The sequence below is a fragment of the Poeciliopsis prolifica genome, unplaced genomic scaffold, assembly GCF_027474105.1.
Source record: "Poeciliopsis prolifica strain line A6 unplaced genomic scaffold, Auburn_PproV2 SCAFFOLD088, whole genome shotgun sequence".
Taxonomy (NCBI): domain Eukaryota; kingdom Metazoa; phylum Chordata; class Actinopteri; order Cyprinodontiformes; family Poeciliidae; genus Poeciliopsis; species Poeciliopsis prolifica.
Genome location: NW_026562463.1, coordinates 1,166,974 through 1,181,936, shown reverse-complemented (window position 1 = coordinate 1,181,936; position 14,963 = coordinate 1,166,974). Strand labels below are relative to the sequence as shown.

Sequence of the window (14,963 nt, the reverse complement as noted above, 5' to 3'; positions counted from 1 at the left end):
TTTACTTTATAGTTGATTAGCATTATGTAAGCCACACCAGGGTTCACTTGTAAGTGAAGCAAGACCCAACTATTAAGGCAGACATAAGGTCGTTTGTTTTGTTCAGACCAAAGTTGAGATGTTCTCCACTACTGCTTTAGCAAGACAAACCCTGGTCCATTTAAAGAAGACCAAAAGCACTATGGTATGAAAGCACCATCACTTGAACTGAATGTACTCCCTCATCAAGAACTACTGTGAACTGGCAAACTCTCCTTAATTTTTTTTTTTTTACAGTGTATCTTCTAATGAAATGTGATGATGGCAGCATGTGGTAATTCAGAGATAATCTTCACTGACAATGGAAGAATGATTTAAAGTACCACTTTGTTATACAGCAATTATTCAACAAATGGAAAAATGAATACATTTAACAAAATTAAACGGAGTTACGATCCCACCATACGTGCCTTAGTTTTTTGTGCTATTCAAATCAATCCACAGAGATCACACTCTATTTGTTTTCTGATTGTGCAGCTTGGATTACAAAACACGAGGGTGTGGCTAAAAAATTGCAGCAATTACTTGAGCGAGATGTGTGAGATGCATGTGAGCTCTGTGTGTTCATTCAGAGTATTTAAGTGGATTAAATCCCTTAATAACAAGAAAACTTGTTGTGTGCCATCTTCAACACATTATTATATTGACCAACAGGGTTCTCAGATCAGACAGACAACTGATTATTGTCCAATGGTTTTGCTCCCTTTGATTTGTTTCATGTTATTACATCACACTTGTTCCACAATCCCCCATTAGTTCCAACGGTTTATAGTTTATAGTGGCTGTGGGTTTTTACTACTTGTTGATGTGGACTTGGGGTATAATATTGGTGGATTTATTTCAATGTTCAGTTGATTTGCAAGGCGTAAAGAACATGTAGATCATAGAATGAAAAGATGATGCAGAAGTGGTTCATAGCTAAACCACAATACAAATTGGGTTAATATCCATTAGCTTAGCAATTCCATATGATAACTTTTCATAGGAACCTTAAATTCTTCATCCAAGCAAATTATATTCCTCACTCATTTGATCAGCAGATCAATGACCGATACCGAGCCTGTGTTGACAATTAAAAGCTTTCACAGGAAAACATACTCACAGCCCCTCTGACTTTGGGTTCTTGCAACATGAACTATTTACTCTGTGAGAGAGTGGGAGTAAATAGACTGAGCAATCTGGTCAGCTGGTGAACAAGAATGTGGCTGCAAGACTGTTTTCTTTCAAATTTTGCTGATCCCATCTCGGTTTGACTGGTGGCTATTGTTCCCAGTTTGAGGAAGTTGCTTCTGCTGCCCATCTGGACCAGAACACGGAGGGGGTCCATAACAGATCCCTTTAACTTTAGAGATTGAGAAAGCATATGAGATTACTGCAAAGCATAACAAAATATTTTCCTGTACAGATATATACAGATGCACTAGTGTACTAAGGGCTCTAATGTCATTTGGTCCAAACTCAACTGTTAATAGGGAAGTATTAGATTTCCATTGCTTATCCTTAATGAATAAATAGCCACAGGAATTTAAGGAATGCTGTGAGAATGGATCTGGGAGCTTTTGGAATTCATCAGTGGCCACAATATAAGCCATTTTGCAAACCCCACTGAGATGCATAATGTACTCCAAGGGAAACAACGGTTTGATGTGAAACTGTATGGCAAACCATTTGTGCAAATACTGAGTTCCCTTGACATCGACAGTCATTTTGTCCTGCTATTTCTGATTTCTTCTCTACTAGTTGAACATTTTTATACACTGGTTTAATATTTATCTGTTCTGGTAAAAAAACAAACAAACAAACAAACAAAAAAGAACTAACTGGTAACCCTTTTGATTACTTCTCATTTTAATGCAAGTAGTAGAAGCCTAATTGCTGCTCCAGTCCCAAGTTGTGGGCTTTTTGACACACTAGTTGATGACTAGACCAATGTAATTGTTGACCATGTCATACTTGTTAACAAGTTGGCAACACGTCTACAAGTTTATACAAATTCTGCATCCGAGTTCACTATTGGTCCTTACATTTGTGCACTAGTCAACTAATCTGAACTAGTTGACAACTAACATCATAAAAGTTTTGATACCTGTTGACACTTTTTTGGTCTTACTAGTAAAGCTAGATAATGCTAATTAGAGTCGTTAACGACGTATTTAAAATACATATTAATTTAGATTTTTGTCTTAAAGGTTATAACTAATCAAGTAGTGAGCATTTATGTTCTAGAAACTGACTACTTTACATGTAAACCAGTTGAGCAGTCTGCATATTTGAAAGTCGGTAGAGAACTAATTTGTAAATTAGGGCAACATTTTACGATGTGGTATTAAATCACCCCCATTTAGTAGGTCTTGTGTCAAATAATTGACTTGCTAATAAGTCTTTTACCCCAACTAGTTGGATAAAAATGTCACTAACTGGCAAAAAATGTCATACAAGTCAAGAGTGTTTTAGCATGTATAGAAAAGTATTGAAGTAGTGTGAGAAACCTTCAGCTATAAGGACCAAAATCACAAAGTTGAAAGTATTCATTGGGCATAAAATACAAAAATTACTACATTGTAATCGTTTTTATTTTATTTTTTTAAATGAAGTACAATAATTTAAGGAAACAAATGACATAATTTGATTCTTTTAGAAAATAGGCCCATAAATCATTGTAGAGCAAAAATATTTAAAAAAGGTCCTGAATGTATGCCATTTGAAAAGAAATAAATATTTGCCACAATTTTGGGGAGTCCTAATTTTCTATACGAATCAACAAAGTAGAATCAAGGTCACTCTCTTTCAAAACTGTTGCAATATTGACCAAAGATTATTAAAACGGGCCCACTCAAATCAGAAAAAAAAACAACAATTGTGGCCCTACTTACTATGAAATTAAAATGTAAGTTAAAAAACATCAGTTAACATGTTAAGTATAATACTTCCTGTTATGTTTAACATTTACATTCCTCATCAAACCTATGTACCGACAGGTCAACTCTTCACTTTTACTGGCTGCACAAAATAATTTCCCGAGCCACACATGGTCCACGGGCCACACTTTAGACACCCCTGGGCTGGTGTAGTGTTGTCCCTTCTATTAGTAAATTGGCCATCTCATTGGGATTTGGAATATTTACATAAACGGCTTACCATAAAGTGGAGTACTTTGACTGACAGGTGTTGGCAGATGACAAACTAACGGAGCTTGGCTGACATGTCCATTAAAATACAATCAGCACATGAAAATGCTTCAAAAATGCAGCTGCTGCAGTTTTACACAACTGCACTGAAATCACAAAAATGCCATGTTGCTTTAGTGAATCTACAGCCCGAACCGCGGAGAGTCCAGTGCAACACACAGAGTTGATGAGGAATCTCTGTCCGCGACTGTCCAGCAAGTCAACGCTCACATGCAAACTCACAAAACCGCCACCTACCTTTGTGCTTCTCCATTCAGAAACGTTCGCACGTCGCCCTCGTTTTGCTCCTAACATGCAACGAAAAACAAAAGCAATCCGAAAAGTTTCTGAGCGAGAAGACGGGACCCGAAACCTCCCGGTGCTGCTCAGCCCACAACGCTGACTGACTGAACTGCACTCAGACTGTTGAGACGCAGAAAAGCGCTTCCCACTAACTTCTTCCTAATCATTTTCTGTGCCGCACCTCCTCCTCCACCCGGTCTGCACCATCCAGACAGAAAACAGAAAGATCGGTCGTTTCACTCACTGTGGTGATCCTCATCGGAGCCATTCAGGTTTTTACCAAAGTTTGATCGACTGCATTCATTGATAAAAACGTGTTAAAGAGCGATTCACGTTAAAAATGCAGTTCCAAGGGAACACTGCCTGATGCACTTTTCAATAATGAGCTTGCACAAAATATAGATACTGCTTTCTAACGACTTGTCTGATACAAGGTTTTGTTAAATAATACGCAATGAAGACAAATGCCAGCAATTATTAATGACATCACAAAAGGAACAATGATCACAAGGGACTATAAAATTATAATTTCACAACATTGCTACCATATTTTTTTAGTCTGCAGACCATTTCTTTACTGACTATTTCTCAAAAAAAAAGAAAAAAAAATATAGCTGCCAATTTTTGTTATGGATTGAATTACAATGATGTGTGGGTTTGCTATCAAACATAGCAGCAGCAATAACAAACAACACAAGAAACGTCTAAAACAAAGCTACACAAATTTGCAGAAGGCGGAAGACTGGATAGGCATGCTCATTTGAGGACTTTTGAAGTTATTTTGTTAAACTGTACCAAAGACATTGGTTAACAACCATTGTGCTTTTTCTCAGTTGTTTGCACCTTCCACTAACCAAAACACTGCTTCCCATGGATGGCAATTTTAAGCCCTGGACATTTCAGAAACTCTGACACAACTCAGCATACGTTATAATATATTTACATGGTTAATGTAATTCTATACATTTATAAACTGTTGCTGATAGCGGTCTTGCTGGTGTGCTTGGGATCGTTGTTTTGCTGCTTGGCACTAGAGCCAAGCTCCTCCAGCGTTTCTGTTTGAGAGTACAATGTTTCCACCCAATTTGTCAAGTTATTCATCACCCTACCACTAAATTTTACGTAACCCTTTCACTTTAATTTCCTCCTGAAGTGTGAACGTAGTGGAAGCCACATATCCCCAAAAGTTCCACTTATGTCCCCTTAGTCCACAGCATATTTATTTTCAAAGGTCTTGGGGATCATCAAGTGGCTTTTGGCAAATGTGAAGGGTCTTTGTGTTCTTTGGCCTTGGAACTCTGCCATGGATGCAATGCGTGCCCAGTCTCTATCTTTGAATTATTTTGTGACCTCCTAGATGAAATGTTTATGTACTCTTGAAGTTATTTTGGTAGGTAGCCACTCCTTGGAAGTTTTGCAACTTGTCATTTTTATGTTAGTTAGAAATAGATCTCAGTGTGGTTCAGTGCAATCACTAAGGAACACCAAGGAAAAGGTTTTGCAAACCTTCCCACACTGACAGATATCAATGACTGTTTCTAGCCTGTTTTTTAATTTCTTTAGATCAAGCGTTGAAATTTCTTTCATGTTGTCAGGTTTCTTGCTTTTTCATGTTGGAGGCCTTAATGTGACTTGAACTTGAACTTTCAAAAATTATTTTATGATATAATAAACCCATTTGGCTGATGACATTCAACATTTTGGTGTCCTGAAAAAGCATCAGTAAAGTTGCAGATACTTGCACATAGTTAGTAAAGCAAGTTATCTGTGACTTCTAGGAACTTTAGAAGCAGCTAATAGCAACTTCAGCAGATCTAAAATGAGTCTTTTAAGAAAGACTCCAAACCCTTCCCTTGTCTTATACAGAAAAGTGAAGTACCTTCACAATACAGCACCCCTTTGGGAGAACTGTGACCGGGTGGAGGTATGAGAGGAATGTCAAGCAACAAAACACACTCCAGTGGATGATTAAAACGCATGACATGGATCCCAGTGTTTCCTCTATTTTTTTTCTTTTTTTTTTTACAAGGCAGTCAGTGTAACCGGTATTTAAGGAGAGAGAGGACACGTGCACACCAACTCATAACATGTGGTTAACTTTTTAATTTTAGCAGCTCAGACAAGGATAATTCCTGTGGTTTGGTCATAGCTGTGTTTCAAATGATGAACTCACACCCAAATAAAAAGGCCACACACAGGTAGATCCGACGATCTGATGTAATCTAATGCCACTTAATGACTCAAGGAGGAGAGGTGCATGAGTTATTCCAAATGAAAATGTTTTTTCTTTCTGATGAAGACAGACACACTCAGCTGCTGAGTTTGCGCTGAAAACAGATGGTGTTACTCGTGATTCAAGAAATAGAAGACAATCAAAACCTGAATAAGAAGAAACAAACCAACAGTTTTAATGTAGCAATAGCTAATAAGAAATGTTAGAAGTCTTCAGAAAAAGAAACAAGTCTCCAAACTTGACTTTTTTTCTAAATAAACAACATAAAATCCTGCCAATAAATAACAAAGACACAAAATGTTGTCTGTTGTTTTTTTTAGGCTTTAGTTATGACTATAGCAAACATGTAAATAGGTCAAGAGGAAGTGGCTAAACAAGAATAGACAATTCAAGAAAGAAGACAGGAAATCATTGAAGAGTGTGCACAAAGACATTACATTTTCAAACATTTCACCATCCTCTCACCTGTTGAACCATAGAGAGGAATATAAACACAGACCCACCGATGCTATCTTGTGTTTTACATACCAGCACAGTGTTTGCAGAGTCTCTTTGACTGTCTTTAGTTACATATCGATAATAGTCATGGTGTATCTAGGACAGATCACTTGCCCATCACAGTCAAAGTGATAACAGGCAGCTATGAACACATTCAAACTAAATGGCCTTTTAGAATCTCCAGTTAACCCACAAATCATGTTTGTCGGTTGTGAGAAGAAGTTGTATTACCTGGAAGGTGTAACAAGAAGGAGCTCCAACTTCCTGTTAGAGACCAGGTTTAGTGATCCTTCGAGAAAGCTCTGTCCATATAGCATATTATCAAACAGTTGGAACCATTGCACACCAGAAAAATCAAAACTCTACATTAAGCCAAATAGAGATTTTGAATGTAGAATGTGGTGGAAATGCTCAATCCCACTGATGTTTTTAACCTCCACAAAAGTGAAAAATCTTTGCTTTTTCCATTGTACACATTTTAACAGAAAAAAATTGACTCCATTAAATTGGGCCATAGCTTCACTTAGCTTTTACAGCTGTTGAACAGGATCATGGATTCGCCTGTGAACTTACTGATTTGTCTTCACAATAAAATTAGATTTTTAGCTCTACATCATGAACTATTATGTTTAGTTTCATACTCATGAATGAATGAAGATGCTCATTCTGCTGGAATTCTTACAGTCACTCCAGTTCATTAGGGCCTGTTTTAATGACAAGGTCATACTGAAGAGTCTGTTTCCAATATAACTGGATGATGTTTTGTGTGTGATCCATACTAATGTAATCATTTGAAAGAAAATTAAAGACGAAAAGGTAAAAAAAACATGCATTTCACTCATCCTTGAAAGATTTGTCAGGTATCTTGGTTAAATATCATACTGTGACCTGAATATTGCCCAAAGCTATATCATTCAAGCTGATTCCATCTGGATTTTTATTTGCTGCTTGAAAACACAGATTCTTTTATCTTTTTATCTTTTCTGGATTAATTGAAGTCTTATCTTTGGGGAGATTTCACCTTTCGACTGAGAAGGTCAGCAGATGATGTCAAGATTTTCTGCTCCTTTTTCTAAAGACTTGAGTGAAAGGCAAGTGTGAGTCAGGCAGGATGATGGCTCAGCAAGAAGTGAAAACCAGGGTGGTCTGGACTTTCTTGCCTCTGCTCATTCTTTGTCTGTGAGCCCACTGCTGAAGAACGGTCCTGTTAATCCAGCAGGGGAATTCCTTTTGTGCAGTCCCATGCAGAGTTCTGTCTGGGCTGGAACTTGGACATCTTTTACATTCATATTGGGCGGCTTAAGGACATTTTTGTTAGTGAATTCTAAGTAGGTGAGAAAAAAAGACTGCTAAGTGTTGATAAACGGCCAACACAGATAGTTGAGGTGTGCAAAGCTTTTGAAGGCGCGTACTCTAGGATGAGACAAAAAGCATTCCTCGGCTGTGAATCAGAGGTGAAAAAGGTCAACTCCAAAATAACACCATTCCCTGTTTAATTTGAGGCTCTTCGCTTTGTTTGCACACAGATGTAGAGACACACAATGGGGCTTCTTACTTCCCTAAACAAAGACTTCCCATTTCTGTTGTCATTACAAATAAATGTAGCCCAAACCATGTGCTTTCATGTGGAAACACCTTCATCCCCAAAAATACGACAACAGAAAAGAAGAACTCACTGACTCTACAGCACCTTCTTATATTCCTAATAACATTTAGTCTGAGAATACACAGGGTATACCTGACTAACTGCACATACTCCAGTGGTTCAAGATGGGGACTTCTAAGTCAAGTGTGATAATATTATTTTTAGTTGAGGTGTGATCTGGTTAACAGCAGCCTCTGTGGAAAACAAACACTGGTTCTTCAGAATTCAGTGTTTGGTCTGACACCTACAAATGCTAACTTATGAAACATGATCACCCTGGAAAAAAATAACTATTTTCACCAATGTATTTAACTTCCTATCATGGAATTGTATATAAAATGTCAACTGAAATGTTTGCACTGAGTGAAACTTCCCAGCAGACTCTTATAGTTTAAGGTAAAGTACTTTTACAAAGTTAGGCATCTTTTTTGTTTTCAAAAAACTTATTTCATAGATGTAATTTCGGTATTATTAATGTAATTTCGGTATTATTAAATTAAATAAAAAGTATATATTTTTTCTTGTTTTCTTCTAAGGTGTTTTTACTTCATGGAGTGTGACGGTATCCTTAGTGGCACTGTGCAACATTGCCATCTACAGGTGAAACAGTCAACAACTCCACATTTGTACTTTATTCAACCAAAGGAGGATAAAAAGACAGAGAGTAGAACAAGTTGGAAACGAGTTGAGACAGAACTAAAAAACAATCAAACCCGATATGTGTAGTTGCATCAGAGGTGTCCAAGTTCTGCCTTCAGGAGCTTTTATTCTGCAAATTATAAGATTCAGCCCCTCTCCAACACACCTGAATCAAATGGCTAAATACCCTCATCAGCATGTCATTCAAATCTGCAGATGACTTTTAACAAGCTACTCATTTGATTCTGGTGTCTTCAGAAGAAATCAAATCAAAATAAAATCAATTTTTATTTGTATAGCACATTTCAGCAAGGCATTTCAAAATGCATCCAAAAATTGCACGGCAGTGTACTAGTTCTCAAAGACTAGACTTGAACAGCTTTGGCCTTCTGAATTCAAACACATCTGTGCATCAGAGCATTCAACACAAGCATAACATTGGTAGTGAGTTCTAAAACTTCACAATTATGAGTACCCCAAGCTCCTTGGAATTTGCTAAATCATGCAACCATAAGCATCCCTCTGGTTGCAAAATAAAATCTCAGTTTGTTTGTGCATTTTCTACATCTGAATATTTGATATGACAGAGAAAGAGACAAAGTGATTAAATTCTCCTCTTAATTTCGGCTCCTTTAACTAGTTTAACTGTTCAGTATTAATCAAACAGAATGTAGTTAAAAGAGCTTTAGGTAAATAAAGGAACAGAAAACTCAATTTGTGAATGCTGAAAAGTGGTGAATTTGTAAAACTAGTATTAAATCCACTTCCAATATGTTTACAGTGGATAGTTGGAAGTGGTCTTAAGAAAAACCCCTCAGGGATTCCATTGGTAGAATAAGTTAGATGACACTATTTATATGTCAAACCCACAAACAAAATGATTGCAGAGCACAATAAATAAGTATAATATTCTAACTGTGAATATTACTGCACTTGTATAAAACTAATATTAATAACCGTCTGAATGGAAACTAGTTGCTCTTGTAAATTTTATTATTTGTAATGCCTTTATCAAACAACCACTGTATGTCAGTGTTTGCTCTCCCATATGTACGTTCTCTCCAGGGACTCCAGCTTCCTCCCACAATTCAAAAGCATAGCTGCTAACTGTTAACTGCTCTCTCTTAATTCGCCTCTAGGTATAAGTGGGCACATCGTTGTTTGTCCTGTGTATTTATGTGTTGCCTAACTGTACAAGAACACATTTAAAATAATACAACCCTTAGTTTGTGGTGCTGCTTCTATAAGAATAATCAGAGCTTGTTTTTCTCAGTTATCTGATCCACCCTGAGTCATGTAAACAGTAAAAATTATTTGGACATTAGACAGGAAATCATTTACTACATCCACAATTATAAATCTTAGCTTCAACATCAATATTTTGGTTTGTTATGTTTGTACATTTTTTCCAGGAATATTTCACAATATTTTGTTGGTATAAATCAAGGAGACAGTAACTATTTCAGTAACTTATGGTGTTTTTTTAAGTTGCCATAATCTATTATCACAGTATAAAATCTGGGTTAAAACACACTCCTCTCTCTACCACAAGAGAACTGTTTTCTTCGTCCTATCAGAAGGAAATCAAGATATTTTTTTGTGTGTGTATTTTCTGATCACTAAAAATGTGTTTTATAACTAAACGTGTATTTTAAAAACCAGTCAAACATGCATTTTCTTTCTTTCTTTTTTTTATCACTGGTTTCTGAAAAAATAATCCAGACCGTCCACATAAGCAACTAATAATTATCAGATAATAAACGCTTTCATAAAAATTACTTCAACGGCGAAAAGTAGGCATCTATATTTTGGAAAGTCCTTGACCTACATGACTGTGGCATTGGCCAACTGCGTCGGTTTCTGAGCGCTGTGTCTTTAAGTGGAGCTTGTTTGCAGTGCGCATGCGCATACTCTGTTTAGTTTTCTCCAACCTGAAAAGCTCTGGCTGCCTAGCTTCGCATCGCTGGCTGTTGTTGTGACGCTTCGAGAGAAACGACACATATTTTTTCTCCCCCAGCTGGAATATGAAGGAGTTGGCAAGAGACGTTAATGCGACAGAAAGCCACGGTTGAGGAAGTCTGGAACTGCAGTGGAAACCGACTGTTTGGGTGGAGAATAGCTAAACTGTTCGCTGAAAATACTCCCTCCTCCCCCAGCAGCAGCAGCAGCAGAGGGGCAAGAATAGCCCTCACGGTTCCCACATCACAGCACATCCACTGCGGCAACCCTGCTCTCTGACTGTGGCGACTACAACGGCTTCAACCACTTTTGGGTTTTTATATGTGACTATTTGGGTGGAAAAAAAAAAGATTAGGTGAAGACCCAGCTGCAAGAGGAACTATCCGCTTTCAGTGTGGAGGTTTGTTAACGCATTAAAATGGCTGCTGAGATGGTGTTTGGGAGAGACTGGTTCTAATTCAACGTATAAAACTGCAAATGAGCTACTCGGGCTAACAAACTGTATTAGTTTGGCCTATGAGGATATTCAGCCAACAGCAGCTTTTGATTGAACGTTTATTGTTTCTTTAAATAGGCGCTTCCAAGGAAGACGTGGTGAAGGGAATTCCTCTCAATCCTAAGTCTGTGCATGCGGTTAACCGAGCAGCTTTAGCAGACACACATTGCAATTATTTTAGGCCTTTTTAAGTCTTAATCGAGAATGCCCACCACTCAGCAAACATGCAGGACTTCTTTGTTGTAGTTGAAGCGTCCTGAGAAGTCGAGGCTTTCTCTCTGAGAAGGCCCCGCTTGGTCGACCTGGAGGGGAGGAAGAAAGGAGAGGAACCATGGAGATTGGAGGAAGATGTAAGACTAGACATTTTCTATTCGGGCCGAAGCTAGATTCGAGGAGCGATCCGAGGGGAATCCACAAATATCTGGTGGTGTATGCTTTGTTTTCCTTCGTGCTGTTAACGCACGCCTCCCCGGGGAAATCCTGTGACAAGAGCTGTAACTCGGGGAAATGCATCAACGGATCCTGCGTCTGCGAGCGAGGATGGGTCGGGGATCAATGCCAGCACTGCCAGGGGAGGTTCAAGTAAGTGGCCGAAATCCTCTCAGTAATTTCTCTAGGGATGATGGGAAGCAGGGATCAGTAGGTGAGCAGCATCCAGAGGCTGCTGTTTAATTTAGGAAATCGGTGTCAGTGAAAGTCATCAGGAGACAGGAACAACATATGTGTGGGCCCTGCTTGTGCAAATGACCAAAAACACTCCTGCTGACTCACTGCGTAATAGGATGAGTCCTGTTCAAAACCAGTAATTGTGGAAAAAGTTCGCAGACCTGCAAATGCATCCCACAGCATTAACACAAACACTTCATTTCAAAACCGACATGATGTGCTGTACTATCTTTAACATTGTGGGTTCATACTTTTGTTTTTTTTTAGCAAACACTGACTGAGCAACTGTAAATCTTTTATTTCCATCACGTAAAAGTCAAAAGCCTTTTATTGTTATTGAGTTTACAGCACAACAAGATCCAGAGTCCAACGCAATAATTTTGGCAGCGACACAAAAACATAGCAGGCTCTGATGGGTGATCTACAAAACACACCAGCTTATCATTTTTAATTGGCCCCCAAGCTTCAGGGTATTACATTAGGACTTTAAGTGATAAATCAACACAAGGTACGGAATAATTGTAAACTACAGTTGAAACCAAAGTTTAGCTGCACTGAATAACAAGACACAAATTTTCTCATCGTCTAAATTTAAATCAGACCAAACTTTTCTTGTTTTAGTTAGTATTGCCAAAATTATTTATAGTCATTAAATGGCTCAGAGAAGTTGTCAAATTTATTTACTAGCGTCTTAAAAATCTGAGGTTTACCAATTAATGTCATGTTTCCTGCTCAAGTAGAAAACCAAAAAGAATTTTTATGCTGTAATAAGCTAGAACAAACTGAATTTAGGCACTTGTGTGTTGGACATATGTCTTATCACATTCAGAGTTTTCTTCTTTTTTTCAAAGGAAGTTTACTTTTTTTTCAGCAGTTTGTGAGGGCAGTCACCATTGTGTATTAATTTGTACTGTCTTATTTTTTTATTTTTATTTCTTTGCACTGTTCAGTATCGTAGCCAGCTTTTTGTCCAAGTCATTTGCCAATGCTTCTTTATATTATTTTGTTTCTCCATCCATGCATTCATACATATGTCCATGCATTAATCATCCATCTGGTTGTTAATTCATCCACCCTCTGTCTTGCAGAAATATCTCTTATAAATACATAGCAAACATCTGCATTATGTTTTGGAAAATAAAAGCTAAAATGACTCTGGTCCTCTAGAAATCTCTGCAAAGAAAAGCATCAAATTCAGCCATAAAAAAGATGTAAGTTAGATAATGCGAACACTATTTCATACCAAATCTATTCTCCTGATTTAGTGTTTAGAGGTCTTTGTCATCAGATCTTCCAAATAGCAGATTTTTGTCTCTTCTCAGCATCACAGCACGTATTCTAAACCAATAATAGTTTCCTATACATTGGCTTTTTGACTCAAAGTTCCAAAAAGTTCTCAATGAAATCCCCAAACATATAAATCAGTTTGGCTTTGTGTCAAGAGTGAACACCCACTCTGAGGAAACATCTGTAATCTACTTAAATCTCCATAAACCTCTCCTCTCTCACAGCAGTGCTTTTTTGGATGAATTCTCAAAAGCAAGGAATATGTAACATTTGGTGTCGACACAAGACAAAACAAATATGGTAGATATAGGATGCAATGGCAGATTTAATGACTGCCAGCTTGGTAAGGGTGTGGGATGATGGTCTTTCATTTTAGCTTACCCACTCTCAGTGACACAGATGTAATTCGATCTCTGTAAGTAGCATTGTACTTAATGTGTTTACATGTTTTTGTTGCTGGTATTCATCAGTCATGTTGTGGAGTAATGCCTCTTCAAAACACAAGACACATTTGAACTGTGATGTCCAAAACATGTGTCATATGTATAAGATAATAAACGCTTTGGAAATTTTGTCTTCATTCAGGTTTATGTGTGTGTGGTGTCACAGTTCTGTAAACCGATGTGGCTGCCAAACAGATTGTGTTTCTCACTGTACCTTCAGGTGCAACATGAAATATTAATCCTTTCTTTTGGACAATTACACATCCTCAGGATGTTGTCTTCTCTGGCTGCATGCTTAATTCATAAGATCTCATCTCCAGTAGAAGCAGCCAGAGTAAAACCCTTTTCTTTTTTAAGGAATATAGTGTGAGGATCTTGAAAAAGAATTTATGTCCTGGGAACTTTTTGTGGTTTTGTCAAATAAAATATTTGACTGACTTGGAGCAAAGTCGCAGGTCCTCCACTTTTACGTGTTTTTCAGACTTTGTAAAACAATAATCTTCACTATATTGTGTTTTTTTGTGACATAAAATATGAAGAAAATGCACCAAATTTTTCAGTTCCTAACATAGAAGAATTTGAAAAGTTTTAGGGACTTTAATAGTTTTCCGAGGTGTTGTTCCCCCCAGCTTCAAACTACTTTAGTTTAAAACTCTCTGAGGGTCTAATAGTACAGCAGTCAGCTCGTGTTTACTTTTCAATGAGCCTGCCATGTTTTTGTAATGCATTTGCTTCCAAACATCAGAGAGGAAAATCATTTTCAGGCTCCTTTCTTACAGATGGTGTCTAATTATATGTCCTCTGTCGTTGTGAAACATAGCAGTCAGTGGTCACTTAAAGGCTCTTTTTCTAAGGATTAAAGGACCTTTTTCTAAAGACTGTAAATGGTATCTTTTGGTTGCTTGGGCCTCTTCCTGTGCTCACTGGGCTTCTTTAATGCTGACTTTTTAATCTGCAGAACTAAAGGCACACTGTGAAGTTATAATTTAGGCTTTTTGGGCAATTTAGTTTTTTTTAAAGTTTTTGGAAAAAATCTGTTTTGGTTTAGTATTAAAACAGAGAAATGTGATCGTGATTTCTATGCCTTTTAATCAATTATGGAACTGAACGTTTTGTGAAGAAATGCAGTTCTTTTAACCTACATACTCGGAAAGCATGTGGATGTGTGTGGGCCCACAGCAGAGTCCCCTCCCATCTGGTCAGAAATGCTTCATCACAAGGGTGGGGGAAGGTGATCATAAACAGAACTTATGTTTTGATGTTCGGTCACCCTTCCCTCTAAGGGGAGAAAACCATAACAACAAAATCTGATCATAGCTGAGTCACCACATCCTCTCACAGGGGGGATGAAGCATTTACATTGTTTCATTAATATGTTTTCCACCATGTGCATACCAATCCACTGAAACAATTTATTTTTAATGTTGTTTTGTTTTTCATTTTCCAGATTGACAGAACCCTCAGGCTACCTCACCGATGGGCCCTTCAACTACAAGTTCAAAACAAAGTGCACCTGGCTCATTGAGGCCTAGTGAGTCCTTCGTTCGATTATTACGCTGAAGCTGAGCAGTCACAGCAAAATTGAGAA

At 37.7% G+C, this 14,963-nt stretch overlaps 2 protein-coding genes across 7 annotated transcripts in view; one reads left to right on the top strand and one right to left on the bottom strand.

Moving 5' to 3' along the window:
• Positions 1-3,617, bottom strand: part of afap1l2 (actin filament associated protein 1-like 2) — a 47,727-nt gene extending 44,110 nt beyond the window's left edge. For all 6 annotated transcript variants that reach the window (XM_055022643.1, XM_055022648.1, XM_055022646.1 and 3 more), the window contains exon 1: positions 3,465-3,617. In XM_055022643.1, coding sequence (XP_054878618.1) covers positions 3,465-3,480 — 16 coding nt within the window. In that variant the 5' untranslated portion in view covers positions 3,481-3,617. The remainder of the gene's footprint in view (positions 1-3,464) is intronic.
• A 6,832-nt stretch (positions 3,618-10,449) lies between these two features.
• Positions 10,450-14,963, top strand: part of atrnl1b (attractin-like 1b) — a 62,906-nt gene continuing 58,392 nt past the window's right edge. Inside the window, exons 1-2 of the mRNA XM_055022642.1 lie at positions 10,450-11,561; positions 14,823-14,906. Coding sequence (XP_054878617.1) covers positions 11,311-11,561; positions 14,823-14,906 — 335 coding nt within the window. The 5' untranslated portion in view covers positions 10,450-11,310. The remainder of the gene's footprint in view (positions 11,562-14,822; positions 14,907-14,963) is intronic.